Source organism: Erythrolamprus reginae, chromosome 2, assembly GCF_031021105.1.
Source record: "Erythrolamprus reginae isolate rEryReg1 chromosome 2, rEryReg1.hap1, whole genome shotgun sequence".
Lineage (NCBI taxonomy): Eukaryota > Metazoa > Chordata > Lepidosauria > Squamata > Dipsadidae > Erythrolamprus > Erythrolamprus reginae.
The window spans coordinates 66696204-66714183 of record NC_091951.1 but is presented as its reverse complement, the minus strand read 5'-3'; the positions used below and the strand labels follow the sequence as shown (position 1 = coordinate 66714183).

At 37.4% G+C, this 17980-nt stretch overlaps 1 protein-coding gene across 1 annotated transcript in view; it reads left to right on the top strand.

The window, feature by feature from the left end:
* SUMF1 (sulfatase modifying factor 1) overlaps positions 1-12004 on the top strand; it is a 54209-nt gene extending 42205 nt beyond the window's left edge. Inside the window, exons 9-10 of the mRNA XM_070736721.1 lie at positions 5305-5364; positions 9469-12004. Of these exons, the coding sequence (XP_070592822.1) occupies positions 5305-5364; positions 9469-9582 (174 nt within the window). The 3' untranslated portion in view covers positions 9583-12004. The remainder of the gene's footprint in view (positions 1-5304; positions 5365-9468) is intronic.
* The last annotated feature ends 5976 nt before the right edge of the window (positions 12005-17980 follow it).

The window sequence follows — 17980 nt, the reverse complement described above, 5'->3', positions numbered from 1 at the left end:
GCAAGCATTCTTCATATGTTTTAACTTCCAGTCCCCTAATCATCTTTGTTGCTCTTCCCTGCTCACTTTCTAGAGTCTCAACAATTTTTTAATATCATAGTGATCATAGTGACCAAAACTGGATGCAATATGATGTGATGTGTGATTACTAACATTTCACATGATCTTGATTGATTCTATTCCTCTGTTAATACAATTTAGGAGTGTGTTGGGGTGCTGGGTTGTTGTTGTTGTTTTTTGGCAGCTTCAGCACACTGCTGGCTCGTTTTTATTTTATTAATTGGACTTTTATGGTGCCCCTTCCCAAGGACTCGGATTGTCTACTAACTGTAGCTGTATTGAGTTGAATAAAGCTGTTTGACTTATTTATATATGTATTTATTTGAATTGAAAATGCTTAGTCTTCCAGCTGCAGTGAGAGTCAATATCTGTGACTGCTTTAGGATTTTGTACCCATTTCTCTTCTCTGGAACCTTCCAAAATCAGGGTCTGGACTTTGCCTACCAAAATACTCTGGGCATTCAAGGTAGATAAAAGTTAGTACTCTTTCTTACACTGCATAAATTTACTAGGATAAAATATGGGTGTTTGTTAAATAGATGTAGACAAAGTTATGCGTGGCATGAAATGAGTAAACACTGCCGATCATGAGACCAATATATTAGAGAGCAGGGCAATTTAATCTATTAATGGTAGAGCAGGATTTCTTTCAGTTACTAGCAGAAAGCCAATAAGATTTTGCTGCCAGCAGTAATGCCAAGAAGCATTCAAGTATGAATATGATAAGTGCTTCTTCTTAACTTAGAGATGGCTGCAATTTTAGCCTTTCTGCTTTTGGCAAAAGATTCTGAACAGATCTATTCAGTATCTATTTCAGTCTATGCATCATAGCTCCTTTTGTACAAGGGGAAGTTTAGAATGATTTAAAATCATTTTCAGTTGTTCTATAAGTTTAAATGATGTATATATAGATTGTTTAATTTTTTAAAAAATCTGGACAACAAGCTTTTTCAGATGCTGGGTCTTTGCCTTTGGCTCTCTCTGCAGTCACACGATCACAATCTGGGGTGTTTGGCAACTGATTGTAAGTGTGAACAGCTTGCCAAGCACCCCTTGATGATGTGATTGCCATTTGCAATTTCTCTGACATGTTCCAAAGAAAGTCAAAGGGGAAGCTGGCAGGGAAGATTGCAAGCTGCTGTCTGCGGAGAGGCCTCCCTCTCATCTCTGGATTTATTGAAAGAGCTACCTACCAAGGGGAGCTGAATTTCTTTATTGATGTTGAGAAAAGAGCTTAGTTTCTGACGATTTTAGCTCTTTAGCTCTTTCTGTACCCTGACAAAGGAGTTCCCTTCTATGCATAAGAGAGAGATGAGATCCTTTATACAGAGTAATAGAGTTGGAAGAGGCCTTGTAGGTCATCTAGTCCAACCCCGCTCAAGCAGGAGTTCCTGCACTATTTCCAACAAATGGCAGTCCAATTTCCTCTTTAAAGTCTCAATTGTTGGAGCTCTCACAACCTCTGAAGGCAAGCTGTTCCACTGGTTGATCGCTCTCGCTGTCAGAAAGTTTCTCCTTATTTCCAGGTTGAATCTTGGTCAGTTTCCATCCATTATTCCTTGTCTGGCCTTCTGGTGTAAGGTGCATAGAGGTTCCGCTTCTGGCAGGACAGTCCCGATTTTTAATAATTTGTCCCATGTCCCATGGGGTTTTTAAAAAGTCCTGATTTTCCTTTCTCTGGACCGCCCAGAGGGAATAAAGCATTTCCTTTCTCTGGGTGCTGGGAGAAGCTTCCTCCTCCCGGCGCCCAGAGAAAGGAAACGCTTTATTTGCTCTGGGCAGTCCAGAGTGAATAAAGTTCAGGCTATGGATTGCTTTGTGCATCATGCAAAACAGTAAAGTGAGAGAGAGAGAGAGAGAGAAATCAAAGGGTTAGAGAAGAGACCAAGTGCGCACCTCTCCGGCGTTGGGGGAAAAGAGTGCTGCTTCTAATAATAATAATAATAATAATAATCTAATAAATTATTATTATTATTACTAGTATTATAGTATTATTATTATTGTTGTTGTTGTTGTTATTGTTATTTTTGTTGTTATTATTATTATTATTCCAGTATAAGAAGCAGCCTGAAAGCAGAACAGGCAAGCTACCTTGCTCTCTTCCCTTGTCTTACTGTTTTTATGCTTTTCAAAAACAGGAAAGATAATAAATTGATAGAAGTGCCGGACTGGGAAGAAATACACAAAAACAAATGAAGTAAAAGTCTGTAGACGTTTTTCAGTAGTCCGTCCCCTCCCCCACCATGGTGCCCTGCTTTACCGAAGTTATAATCTGGTCACCTTATTCTGGTGCCTTGGAAAACAGACTGACCCCCTCTTCTCTGTGGCAGCCCCTCAAATATTGGAACACTACTATCATGTCTCCTCTGGTTATTCTCTTTGCTAGACTAACCATGCTCACTTCTTGTAACCAATCTTCGTATGTTTTAGTTTCATTCCCTAATCATCCTGGTTGCTCTGCTTTGCACTTTCTCCAGATTCTCGATGTCTTTTTTGTAGTGTGGTGACCAAAACTGGATGCAGTACTCTAGATGTGGTCTAACTAAGGCTTTATAGAGTGGTGTTAGTACCTCCCTAGACCTAGATTGTATCCCTCTATTAATGCAGTTTAAGATTGTATCGGCAGTTTGACAGGCAGTTCTTATAGTCAGCTCCTAGAAATGAGAAGGAGCCAAAATCCAAGCAGAGAGTGGAGATGCAATACAATAAGATAAGCAGCACTTCAGTGCCTCAGATGGATATGGGTGGGTGGGAGATCCTAAGAGACCCGATGAGGCTGTGTGCAAATGTCTTTTGCTCAGGAGCTCAAAATCCTGCTTGGATTTCAGCAGGGAGGAGTTCCAGCTCCAAAGTTGAGCCTTCCAGGGTTTATCTCTCCAGGCATCTTGTGCTACTTCTCTGAGACTCCTTTCACTTAATCACTTGATGATTGCAACCAGGAATGCAGTTGTTGAGTGAAGGTGTTACACTTAACCATTTTGTTCAATAATCAAGATTTAGGGCTTAATTGTGGTCATATGTTGAAAAATAGCTGTATGTATGGGCATACCTCTATGTTTCTCTGTGAAAGCGATTTGAGTTTGTTTAAGAAAAACATTGGTGTGTGCAAATGGGAAATCAATTTTACAAATGGGTTAGCTTAGTTTACAGTCACCTACATCTCGATACATATCTTTTTGCCCTGGTCTTGTTTTTCGAGATGGGGATGTGGCAGTGAGTATGACTTGACCAACCAAGAAGTGACAAAAAGGTAAATTATCATGAGCAGAACCACCTCCTATGGGAACAGGCACAATTAATGTGCAAGACAGATTTGGACAAAAGCCCTAACGACCAGAGCTGCCACCTGATAACGAACCAGAAACCATTAGTGTACAAGAATTCCCAAACTGTACTTTGCTGATGAAGTGTAATCATTCCAGTCATGGAAAATAAAACCTAGCTATTCAATCTTGTTGTGGTTGAGTCAAAGCCTGTTCTTCCCCAGCCAGATTGCCATAGCTTCCAGGCACTGTAAATGGCATCACTTCGGCTGCTGAGAACAGAAAGCTACAGCTTTATAATCCATTCCATTCTAGAAAACTGGTTCCAGAAGCTTATATTGATATTAAATAGTTAGTCAATCCCTAACTTATTTCACAAACCAGGGATCTAGGGCAAGATCTCTCCTCCCTCCCCCCTTTGTTTTTACAAACTTTGAGTAGAGCTGTCCTTGGAGGAAGAAGTTATTATTGGAGCATTATATGACCTGTTCCATCCTATCTCACACTAGTGGTGGTAGTTAAATGTTATTCTAGGGGATTCAAACTTTTACTTGAAATTTAATTAATTTACATTTATTATTTCTCAGGAGCTATCCAGGTCCTGGTCCTCTTTGGTTGGCAGAAGGGATATATAGAATCTATGAGAATGGCATCTATACTGTAATCCACCTTTTCATAAACTCTCTTAAGTAGAAAGAAATGGATGTTACAATACAGGGCTTAAATTCCATAGAATAACATCTGACTACTTATGTCTAATAAGGTCAAAATAGGGTAATATAGTATCAATCTAACTGAAAGCACCACACAGGATATGTATCATGTAAAATTAGAAAAATATCCCCTCTGCTCCAAAGAGAAAGGGTAGACATCATGTAAAATCCTATACATGGAGCATGACAGTGTAAAATTCTGTTATGTTAAGAATTGCTGGATTTTAAATTAATGTTTGCTTTTGCAGGGCCAGGAAGAGTTCTTAGATCAGTTTTTAAATAACATATGCATATAAGGAGAACTAAAAGTAGTTACGGGTGTTAAATTTTTATTTAACTCTGTTATTTACACCCAATCATGAACATGATAAAATCTCAGTAACAAGTTCAGAATTGTTGTCAGATATCAACTCTGCTCTGTTACTTCTTTTCCATCTAGAGAGGTGTTTAGGTCTTTTAAATGTATGAAAGAGTCAAACACCTGTTTGTCCAGAAAATCTTGGCTATGAGAGAATTGAAACATTATCAAACTTAGCCATTGCCACTAATTACATTGAATAAGTGAGGCCAAATAACTCCTAAAATTTTGCAGGGAAAGAGATGGGGATTGTCCAGGAGTTTAATTCATTAATTTGCTATTCATTTATTTGATTAAAAAAAACCAAATTTCCAGCAGAAATAATCTAATTAGGTAATGTTAAACTTTGGAAATTTGCCTTCTAAACAAATGTGAAGAACTAGTTTCCATAATGCTGAGTTTCAAGAAACATTATCAGAATGTTGATCAACCACCAAATCCATTATTCAACAAGTTTTCAGCAAAAGCCAAATTAACCAGAGCGCTTCAGCTCTTAAATCAGCATAAATAATACAGGTTCATAAAAAGGAGATATATTTTTTGCTAATCCCTTTTAATTTTTCATCCATTATCACAGGTTCAATACTGTCATCAAGTCCTAGCTATATATTACATGCTCACACAGGCAAACGAAAATAGAATGCTGCATGCAGACTTGACAGAAGAGACGCTATTTAAAACTGAAATGGCTGTTGCATTGAAGCTAGAGCAATTATACACCAAGTTATCTTCCAGTCATCTTTCCTGAAACATTGCAATTATTATTTCTTGCTGTAAAAATTAGCTGTAATATGCTTGAGAACAGTGACATAATCTGCCCTCCAAGAAATCTCTCTGAATTCCTTTGACTGGTACCTACCAGCTAACGCCTTGCATGGATCAAAAATAATAAGTACCCCTTTGTCCCCAGAAAGGACCTTCAGAAGGGTCGGACCGAGTGAAGAAAGGTGGATCCTACATGTGCCATAAGGTAATGATAAAAAAAAATGATGATAGTAATATGATGATGATGATAGTAATCTGCAGTCTTTATTTGCATAGCCAGTAAAAGCTAATAAAAAATAAATTGTGAAAATGTGAAGACAGGAGCCTATTGGGAATGGTATGTCAGATGGAAATAACTTGATGAATAAGGAAGTTCTATTTGGATTTTATTTGAGCTGAGCTAATTTTAGCTTGATGGCAATTTAGCTGTCCTGTCTTCTTAAGATAACAATGAACTTGACAAACCTCTTTTTGCTCCAGCAATCAGTCTCTAAAACTGCCAGCTTGTGAGTTTTTAGAGTTTTTAAAGAATATCAAAGTGCATTTTTTGAAGCAAAGAAAAAAACATTATGGCCATCACAGATATAACAGGCATTGAACCACAAGCTAATCTTCATGGAGGATCTCCAGGTTTGCAGGCTGATTTTTCATCTAGTTTTTGTCTCCAAGGCTTTTCATTACTCAGCCCAAGGATGTTATTCTAAGATGATTTCCAGAACCATCACTGTAATATATAAAAGATGCAGTCAGATACTACAAGAGCAGTATAATTGAATGGAAGCTCAGTAATCCCTGCTTTGGGTCACAGCTAACAATATGTTAAAATCTATTTAATCTAAGAGGAAATGAAAAAGCCAAGCTCTGCTTTTGTTTTGCTATTTGTTATTATTTATTTAATACTACTCTCTTCCAATTTTTCCCCACAATAACCCTATGGAATTGGCAGGGTAGAAAAATAGTGACTTTTCCAAAGTCATTCCAGTAAGTTTCTATGGCTGAGAATCAGTTTGGCTTTTTGCATCCCAATTGTGTTTAGTCACAAACAATTAGAATAATAGATCTCAGGCAATCCCTGAAAAAAATTTCAGAGTTTCACTAGCCATATTGAAGACCCTTTTAGCAGGGGCAGAGAAATTGAGGCCCCCAAAGGTACCCATTTGGCAGCCACGAGGCTTCCATAAACATTTTGTTTGTTTGCTGGTTTGTGTTGTGTTAGATTTAGAAGGATGTTCACTTATACTCTGGACCATTTACAAAATTAAAAAGGGACAAAAGCAAAAACAAAACCATATTTTTAGATAAAAATAACTCCCAAATCAGCAAAACAAAAACCATGCTGTACAAAATTTGTCAGGGGCTCGACAAACAGGCAATTGAAGGACCCTCCCCACCCAGTCCAGGAAGGGACAGAATTTGACCATAGGATGAACGATACAAAGGTTTCCTCACCACAGCTGCCATCTGCCCCTTGAGCAGTCCCAGCCAAATTGTGATTATATGTGTATATAATAATTTAAAAAAATTATTATATACACATAAAACATGAGTCCACAGAGAGGGGCGGCATACAAATCCAATAAATAAATAATACATAAACAACTCAGACAAACATATATGGATACAAATTGTGGTTTTTGAAATAACACAAAGGAAAATGAATCACAAATGTGATAAATATAATTTTAATTTATTATAATTGCACTTAATTGTATTAAATTGTTTTTCGTCAAACTGATGCATCCCTTTAAAATATAATTCAAATTAAGTACAGTTCAGTTGTCCTGGTTTTGCCTTTTTCTTTGTCTTCTTCATTTCTTGGGCTGCAGTCCTCATGCCTCCCTCAAAGGCCACTCACATCTCCCATGGTACACAGAAGGGAAAGAAGATGGTGCACTGTGGAAGGAAGTATTTATCAGCATATGTATTTATGTATTTATCAGCATATGGAAAGTTGTGAAAGTGTTGCCTAAAAAGAGAATATCTATAAAATGTAGGATAAATCCATTTTTTTAAAAAAAATTACTCTTAGCAGTCAACAACTTATTTAAAATAAGTCCTAAGCCAATTTTATAAATAGGAAGGTATCCATATGACTATGCACTCATTCCCAATTCAATGAATGCCAAGGTTTTTGAAAATTCCTATGCAAAGCAAAATAACATTCCTAATTAACATTAACAAAATAACATTATCCTAATTAAAAATAATGTATTTTTACTTCTATAATGTTTTAAGGAATCTTATTTAATAAGCATTGGAAATACACTTTGTGTAACACAGTTGCCATTTTCTTTTATGAGATCAAATATTCTACTTGATTTTATTTGGAGGTGAAATTAATGTCACACATTAATTAGCAGATCTGATTAAACAGGATAAAGACTTTCTTTAGAGATAAGTAATATGGCCCATTTTAGTCTACTGTATGTATGCAGGATACATTTTCTTTATAAAGGCTGCTAAAAGTTCCTGCTACTTGAAAGCATAGTGAAATAGCACATAATATATTTATGAAAAATAGTTTCCTAAAGTCTCTGTCCATCTTGAGTGTATAGACATCATAAAGCTAAATGCAAATAAAAAATAGTCAAGACTTCTTACCTTGCATTATATTTATGTGAAACTTTTCCCTTAAATATAAAAAGGAAAATCCTAGTGAATCTTTTCCCTCATTTTTTTAGTTGTGTTAAGTTCCTTTTTTCTATACTATCTTATCAGAAAAGCTTAAATGCATAAATTCTGGATTTTGTTCATATTCTAATTTATTTTGCGATATTTTAAGAGCAGTTGATGAGAGATAAAGTAACACTTCTAGATTTAGAGTTATTAAATGCTGGCTTATTTTGGTTATTTTACCTACCAGCAAATGCTTATTGTGAAAATAGAACCCCCATCTGACAAACTGTGACAAAGTATTATTTAAGATAACGTTTATACTAAGAAAATAATTTTCTGCTGCACAAACACAGGCGTCACACAAACACAATACTATTCCTTTTTTTCTGAAGTTCCAAATATTTTTTGCTAATTTCAAATATGTAAGCATTCAAAATTACACACACACACACACACACACACACACACACACTTATTTTCATTATGTTTATATGCCATAACACTAAATTATTTTATTAAGACAAGTATCGGTTTTCTTTATCAAAATATTATGAAAGATACAAATATTACACAAAAGAACATATATAAAGATACTTTTTTTGCTTATTTTGCTTATGATTTTATAACTCCACTGTACAGGTAGTAGAGAAATGTATCATTCATATGTGTATGTATCTATATATGTATACGTATGTAACAAAAATGGCTTGTGGTTCATTACTGGCAGATTTCTGAAACTTTACATTTCTTCTAGGAAAAAGAAGAATTGTACAAGCAGGTATTCTGTGAGAAGCTTTAAAATCTAAATTATGAAGATTCCAAAAATATATAGGATAGATAGTACAGCACTTTTTAAATAAAGTTAAAATATGAATTTTACAATGTAGATGATTAAATAACAAGTAATAAAAGTTTACCCATTGAAATAGATTGATGTTTGCTCCCACTAAATTTTATGACCCTAGACAACATTCAAGTTAGATATTTTTTTTGACACTGCAAACAGTAGTTTTTTTATTCCCTTCCCCCCACTGCTCCAACCAGGAAAAATTCTTGGCAAAACACCCAAAAATATACAGCTAATCCCTATAAAAAACTGCTGTTTGGAGAAGCAGTGATTCCATGTGATTCATTTAGCCCAATAAACTCAGGATTATGATTAATTTGGAGATTGGAGGCTTTAAGAAAATAGGCAGAATGCATTTCTCTCTATCATTTTTTTTCCATCACAATGTATCACCACAAATACTCCCTGTCTGGCATAGACACTGACACTTCACTGTGACAAGACACTGAAATCACTATGGCAACAAAGATCTTATTTGCCTACAGCTGCAATTCTGGAATGATAAAGTGGTTTCTTTTCCAAGGAAATTAAAGTGGTTGCTGGGGAGGGCACAAGGAGTCGTGTAATAAAATTATAGAGGTGTTAAAAAGTGAGGAGGAAGTTAAAAAGAAATTAACCTGTATCTTCAAACTGGTAAGAATCAAATTATCTTTGGTTGCTACTTGTTTCTGTCAGGATGGGAAGCACCATTCTGGATACCTGTTCAGTGAAGTCTAGATAGAAAATGACTCCCTTCAATGATTGATAGTCTTCCTGGCAGCTATGGGATCGCCATCTTGGCAAAGCTGCTATGATACGTTTCGTCCATGGGAACTCTTGTGATAATCCGCTCATTCTCCTTCCTAGTCCTATTGCTATAGATATCGATGTGCAGCTCGAAGCCAAAATACGCCTGACAGCTCAGCTTCCAATCTGGGGTTCCGCTGTGCTGCTGACAGTCTGCCAGACTACTTAAAGTGACAAAGCTTGACAGCCCTGGAGGATAGAGAGAACTCACCAGGCTTTGGGGGGGAAAGGATTCAGCTCCAAGATTCTACATTTGTCTTGCCAAAAGAGAAGACACTGCAAATTCTGAATATTTCAACCAACAGCTTGTTTTCTTTGATCCCCGGTTGGTAAAGAACCTAGGCTGTATTTTCATTTAATGCGCGTAACATGAAATATATTTGATTATTGAGTTGCTTTAAATTTAAGAACTAAATCATATCAGACATAGGTTTTATTTTTTAATAAAAGACATTGCCATTCAAATGATAGATCAATTTACAGAAGTAATTAAGTATCTTATATTGGTTAAAAAATACATCTAATTAAGATGGAATAGCACACAGTGGGATAAAAAAAATCACAAATTACTCTGATTTAAAGTGTTTGTATGTTGTGTTATTTATGTTATGTTTATCTTACTTTCTTGTTCCATTAGTTTCAGTGGGTCTCAAATCCAATTCACGTTTTCCCAAAATTAATAATTTTGAAAATAAGCAATTATCTGTTTTCCAAAATGTATTGTATGAATTTGTATGATTTATTGTTGCTTTTCGTGAAGATTGTCCTTATTTTTGATAATTATTGATTTTTTTCAGCAGCTATAGCAGAGAAACATTCCTACTCCAAGCCTTGGCAGATAACCTTCCAGGATCTCCATTTTTTTCCAGCCTCAGTACTCTTTTTTGGGCGGGGAGGGGTGTCACTTTTTCATCCCTCCATCCCCATCGAAAGAGTTCCATGGGGCAAATACAAGTGTTATGTTCAATAGGTAGCTGCCCCGTGACAAAATCTATGTGGTGCAGCAAAAGAGCTCTCTTCACAAGGATAAGGTTTTTTTAATTAGATGGTCCCCAATTTGTCCTTTTAATTAGATTACAGGGCCCAAGCAATGTTGGAAGGTGTGGGGATCTCTTCCCCCACCAGGAATAATAGAAAATAAATTATTTTTATTTAACATAAAATAAGTCTGTGGGAGATCAGGCTGCTTGCAAAATAGTCAGCTCCTGGACCGTGGTGCTTTGCCCCTTTAAGACGTCTGCCTAAGTAGCCTGTAACTTGTGCCTATATACTTCTGCCTAAGTCACAAGTAACTTGTGGCTATAATTTAAATGGCAGCTAGGTGTGGCACGTGTTACTGGTATGAGAGGGAAGCTGGTTTGTGTTTGGGTGATTGCAGAAGTCTGTAGTAGCCTAATGCAAATAGAAGAGTTACTGTTTGCCAGAAGTAGGTCACAAAAAGGAATAGTGGAAGGGCATGAGTTGTAATAGAGGGTCGGCCAGAAAGTAATGCACCAGATTTTTTTTCTTCAACAATTATTTGTTGAATACAATGAAACTTACACATAAGAAAGAATGATGTTTCTTCTACACTCCCTATTTTCCCCATTCTATGGCCTTCCTCCAGCGAGATACAAGGGCATGTATGCCCTGTCGGTACCACTCCTTGTTCGGGTCACAAAGCCTTGCAGCTCTGCCGAACCATCTTCTAATGGCCTCACCCTCTGTGCCCAGCGACTAATCATACTTCTGTCAACTGAAGATTCTCCATAAACTGTGAATGTTCCCAACAGTTTCTTTCTCCGCAGTGAGAAATTCAATGACTGCACACTGCTTGTAACATACATCACTTACAGATGCCTTAGAATTGGAGAAGAATGTAAAAGAACCTGTGACAAATTTCTAAGACAGTTGTACAGTGCTGGACAGGTATCTAAAAGTGAAGGGAAGGAAGGAACCCTATTAAGACAGTAGCCCTAGTGTGCCTGCCTTATACCCGCCATCTTGATTTGACTAGTTCCAAGAGTCTTGAGGCTCTGGAGCTAAATCCTAGGCCCAATCAGGAAGTACAGTCTCCAAATATTTGCTTCTCTGAGAATTTCCATTGAACAATCTCTGGGGACAAGTAACTCTTAATCACTGAATCCCATCTTGTGTCTCATTGGAAGAGGACAGTTATAGAAACATAGAAGTCTGACGGCAGAAAAAGACCTCATGGTCCATTTAGTCTGCCCTTATACTATTTTCTGTATTTTATCTTAGGATAGATATATGTTTATGATAAAATACAGAAAATAGTATAAGGGTTATTTTAGGGTCCTCCTCTGTGGAACAGGCGTCTCATTCTACTACAACATAATTTTTTCACCAGCTGATGTAAGGAAAAATGTATTTTTCCCTAAATGGCTCCTTTTAACTATATGTTCCTCTATGTAAAAATCTGAGGGTTATAGATGGAAGTAGTTGCCAATATCTTTTCAGGGAATTACTACGACAACCCTGAGATTCTCAGGTTATATTTTCCTGTACATTCTTATTACAAAGCATGCTGTTGATATTTCTTTTCAGCAGACCTTTGTAGAGCTGTGGAAGGTGTCTAATAAACATTTGGAACTCCTTGGCTAAGTGTGGTTACTTAAAGGCATATATAAAGCATTGGGATGACAAAATGAAGCAAGCAGGATGTATAGTAAATAAGGCGATGCCGCCCAAATCCTGGCTTATTGTCTTCAGAGCTTTTAACATGTGCTGCTTTCAAAAAAGAGGACAAAATGAAGGTAGTTTCTTAACATATGTAAGCAGAATAACAGAGTTGGAAGGGATCTTGGAGGTCATCTAGCCCAACCCCTCTCTTCAACCTATACCATTTCAGAAAAATAGCTGCCATTATCTTCTTGAAAGCCTCCGGTGATGGAGACTTTCAAGAGCTATATACCGTATTTTTTGGAGTATAAGACACACCTCCTTTCCCCAAAAAAGAGGCTGAAAATGTGGGTGCTTTTTATATTTTGAATGTTTTTACTAACCTTTTTTTTAGCCTAACGAGGTGCTATCGCAATCTTCCTCTAGCTTTGCTAGCTAAGTGATCTTCCCTTTGCCTGCTTTTTTCATTGCTAGTCCCTCAGACAATCAGCTGGGCCTTTTTCAGCCCTACAGAGGTGCTAAGAGTGAAGCAATCTGATTTTCTCATTGTTTCTCTCTGAAGGGAGAGGGAGAAGTGAAGTGTTTTAGAAACTGTTTTTTATCTCTAACCAGGGGATAAAAAGCAAACATGGGGGCTGAAAACCAGCAAACTAATGTGCTGAAAGTGACCAGACTAGCCAGATGAATACCTGTTAGGAAGCTTGTTTTTCTCTATTTCCTCCCCCAAAACTAAGGTGTGTCTTATACTTGGAAAATATGGTATAGATCTATATACTATATATATGTATATACTGTATATATAAGGATCTATATATATCTATATACTGTAATTCTTTCATGAGATACAACTTTTGAACTTCACTTTTTAAAAAGCTCTCTCCAGTTCCCTGTAAGGTATGCTTTTCAGATTGTAGCATTTCTCTATACCACAAAACAAAATATATTTTGGACTGGGAGAAAATTAAAACTAAAAAGCACTGAAGTTCTGAACTTCGTAGATGTATTTGTCTCATAGCTTTGATAGCTAAAGAGTTCCAGTAACTTTCTTGATACCAAAAAGAAAATTATGCTCCAAGGATGTGAGCAAATTATTTGGGAAATAGTACAGATCACCCATTGACATGTTATCTTTTCTGTATTTCCAGGGATTTTTTTACATTTTATACAATTTAACAAGTTTTCCAAATTTCTGCCTTAACATTTGGGGACCAATTTGGTGTATAGGTACTGTAGTTCTCATAATGGCACCTGAGATTGGAATTTCCATTGCTAAGTGATATGGACATAAAGCATGACATCATATGATTGTTTCACTTTGCAGCAACAATCCTAGTAGTGGTACTTGCTGTGATATCTCCATGACCATTAAGTGGGAAGAAACAGGAGTCCCAGGCAAGCAAGTCAGTAAGTGAAATCTACAAAGGGGGGTGGGGGTGGGATGGGGGATGCCACAGGAGAGTGAGTCCTACAGGATGATGCTAGAGAGCATAGGCAGGCACTAGGGTTCATGGGCAGTGGCAGCAGGGTAGTCAAACGGGGCTGACTCTTGTGATGCTGGGACAGCCAGAATTTTGAGGACTAGTCATAACTTCATTTTTTTTCTACTACCATCATGATTTTAAACAGGTCTGAACAAATAGACATAACCCATTTGACCTAATGGCTGCTTCACTCCCTCAGCTGCAAATTCTTCCCCTCTGTTCTCTCTCACAGCACAAGTCATCCTCCAACACAGGTCATTTTCCTTTTATAATTTAAAACCGGGTATAGTGCAATGCACTTCAGGCTGTCTTAAAGTCCCAGGGAAGAAAACAAAGGGCCGTGCAAAGCTACAAAAAACTGACTTGAATATATGAAGTTTAAATGAAGCCTCCTGTGGGCAGATTCATAGAGCCTGAAGGTGAATCATTTTTTATGCTGGAATTTCAAGTTAGGAATGAATGGAGCGGATGTTTATACTATTCTTCTAGTAGATTTTAGCAAAATTCTAGTAAATATCAGAACTATTTAAAGCTTTCTAATTTTATGAATTAAACATCTGTCAGGAATAACAACTGGCCCACTGAAGGCGTCTAATTTTGTAGTGAATTCTGTCTTTAATTCATCAAAATGAAGTGCCGATCTATTAATGTTTCCACACTGAAAAATATGCACAGTACTCTTAACTACTTGGCCTTTGGATAGAGGCCTGTTAGAATGTCTGTGTAGTTTGTGTAATTCTTAACCGCTTGCTTATTCATCCGCATCATGAAAATTTTTTTGTCAGTCCAGCTGGGAACTAAGCAAATTACAACTTCTACAAAATCTGTATTAGTTTATGTCACAAGCAATCAAAATCTTAATGCAAAAAGGGTATTATGCTCTTTGATGCAGCAATGTGCTTTCCTGCTGAATGCCAAAGGCTAGTGTCCTTTGTCCTGATGTTTCATAAACAGCTGAGATTGGCATCTTCAGTTATTATTATAATACACATATTGTGGTTTTTCTTTGCACTATGAAGTTATTCTCAAAGCATTCTCTTCTCCTATCTCATGATACTATAGGAAAGGGGTTTTTTTGTGTGAAAATAGATCCCTCTGTAATTTCAGTTATTTACATTGTTCATCTGCATATTGAAGGCCTGCTTAAATTAGTAGCTTCCATTGATATTTCTGTATCTTGTACTTAGTTGTGTGTCAAATAGGAGAAAAAACATAGACAATTAATGCTGCACATCCAAGGCATATGCAAACTAATGTCTGATTGAATCTCCCCACCCACCTATCCACTCACCCACTTTAGAGTTGAAAAAATTATACAGTTTTTAGGGTGCCAGTGTGAGACACAGTATTGGTAATATAGCATCACTACTAAAAGATGAGGATGGGAACAAATCCCCTGGAAAAAAATCTTATGTATGGTAACTAAGAATCCATACTGACCCAATGGCATATAATCATTAATTATAAGTCTTCATATTGTTCCCCTTGCAGTTCACATTTGAACTATGTTTGAACAGCAATCAAGTGAACATTCAGATCCCTACTTTACCAACATATGATAACTGTGAAAATATGACCTCTGCAGGCAAATAACAGAATGACAGAGCACTGGAAGGGGCCATGCTTGTGTTCACATGTCTTTGTGGGGACATCTATTTGTTTCAATACATCCAACAAAAAGAGCTGACCATTTCCCCATATAATTATTGTATTTTTTCAGAGTATAAAATGCACCAGAGTATAAGACGGAATATAACAGATACTCATCTGGCTAGCATCTTTAATCTGATCAGCTTCAGCCAGTAAGATCTGGGAACATCATTAGGTTGTTAGGGCTGGAAAGAAATATTTGAAGCAAATAGAGTAATAAAAAAAAAACCCTGCAAAGACGTAGGCCTTGGAAAACATTATTCGCAGAGAATAACAATAAAAGAGGTTGCAAGCTGGTAAGAGCTGGGAACATAGTTAGCACCTGGTTAGGGCTGGAAGTAAACATTTGGAGCAAGTAGAGAATGAAAAAACCACCCTGAAAAGACAGGGTTTGGAAAACATTATTTGTAGAAAGTAACAATGAAAGAGCTTGCAAGCCAATAAGAGCTGGGGACATAGTTAGCACTTGGTTGGGGCTGGAAAGAAACTTATTCGGAGCAAGTTAGAGCAATGAAAAAAAAACCTGCAAAGACTTAGGGCTTGGAAAACATTCTTTGCAGAGAGAAACAATGAAAGAGCCTGCAAGGTAAGAGCTGGGAAGATTGTTAGGGCTGTGGAGGGGGCTACATTCAGAGTATAAGACACACCCAAATTATCAGCCTCTTTTAAGGAGGAAAAAGATGCGTCTTATACTCAAAAAATACAGTAGTTAGGGCTCAAAAAAAAGCTTCAAAAATTGAGAGTATAAGACACACCTGAATTTTCAGCCTTTAAAAGGTGTGTCTTACACTCCAAAAAATACAATATGTTCCATTATTAAGCTACTCTCAGCCATGAGAACTTTTTGGGGGGGGGGGCGTGTACAATTTACTTCAATATGCTTTCCTGCAAATTTAGCTATTTATTATCTTTCGCTGGCATGATACAAATCAATACCTTCTATGTAGCAATCCCTCTGGTGGGTGCATAATGTGACAGCATGTTGCTTTTCTTCTTCCTCCTTTGTAAGACTTCCTGTTTGGCTAGTTCCATTTTTATGTGAATGCTCCCTTCAATTGACCGGTATTGAGCACAGTATTGGAGAATGTGATCTGTGTAAGTGCAATAATGGAATTGCTCCTTTCGGTGATTTGGAGATGATAATTCTTCCATGCAGCATCAGATAGCAGCTACATCAGGGGTGGGTTCCTACCTGTTTAGACTGGATTGCCCGAACTGGTAGCGACCCACTGGTGCCATCACCATGGCATCGCGGATCAGATGCAGCCAGTGCCAGTCCATGGGCACCACCATTTTCTCTCTCTTTTTTTGGAATTTTTTCCTGAATTTTCTCCATATTAAATTTCATGTTTTTGGATAGGGCCCATTGTTTGAGATCTGTCAAGATCTTTTTGGATCCTGAGCTTGTCTTCTGGGGTGTTGTCTATTCCTGGGCCCTCTAGCCCACTCTGGGGTTTATAGTTACCTTTATTCCTTTGCCTGAAGCACAGCTGATCATGTCCTCAGCTGTGTTTCAGACTGGTTCTAGCTACTGAGCATGCGCGGAAACAGACTCGCACAAGGGATGCACGTTTGCGTGTTTGCTCCGTTCACACATAAGTGTGCAAAACCTTGCGATGTGAATTGGTTGCAAAGGTAAGTAGAACCCACCCCTGAGCCACATCACATTGCTCATTCATATTCAGCCTGTAATGTTCACATTACTAGCTAATCTCTATACAACAGTAAATACCTTTATATAAAGATTGCATATGTCTCACATACATTATGAATCATCAATAGTAAAAGTTGACTTGTTATCTGCTTAGGAGCTGGAAGGCTCACTTCAGTTGCCACTAGAATATCTGTAGGCAGCTGAAAATGTTGGCTTCCTGGGGATTTTGCTATTTAATCTTTCCATCCATATGTGATAAAATGTTCAGGTTTTTTTCAGAGGATTGAATAAATCTCTTCAGTGGGGCTGAAGTTCAAATATATCCAACAGTTCTGAATACTTTGCTTTCCAGTCCAATTATGCATCTGTCAATCCCAACACAGCCAGTCTCATAATGGTACACTTGACCATTGCAATTGCATTGTAGCGTACAATATTGGTGAAATATTAGATCATGCTACAGCTTGATGAGACATTGACTTTTATATTAAAGATATCTTCAGGATAATCGCGTGCAGAGATGCAGGTGCGCTGGTGTTTCGGTGTGTTTTTTTGCTTCCGTGCATACGTGCACAGAAGCAAAAAACCATGCCAAAACAAAGGCACATCTGTGTCTCCGCACTCGATTAAGTTTCACAGAACTTTGTATAACAATCTTGCTGTTTCTCCCTCTCCCTTTGCTTTTCTGCCAAACGTGCCAGAGAATATCAGTAATCCTCTTAAATAGATTGGTAAAAGCCATGAAGCAATGCCACTTCTATTGCGGGACACCCCCATGTATGTAACCTAATATTATATGCATAATGACACTAAGCTAGCAGGAATAGACAACACCCCAGAAGACAAGCTCAGGATCTAAAAAGATCTTGACAGATCTCAAACAAAGGGCCCTATCCAACAACATTAAATTTAATATGGAGTAAAGCAAGATTTTATAACTAGGCAAAAAAAATCAAAGGTACAAATACAAATTAGACCTGGCTCAAAACAAGAACTGTGGGAAAGATCTTGGAGTCCTAGTGTATGATCACTTAAACAAGAGCCTATAGCAGTGATGGTGAACCTTTTTTTCCTCGGGTGCCAAAAGTCCATGCTATCGCACATGTGTGAGTGCCCACAACCATAATTCAATGCCTGGGGAGGGCGAAAACAGTTTTCCTGCCCC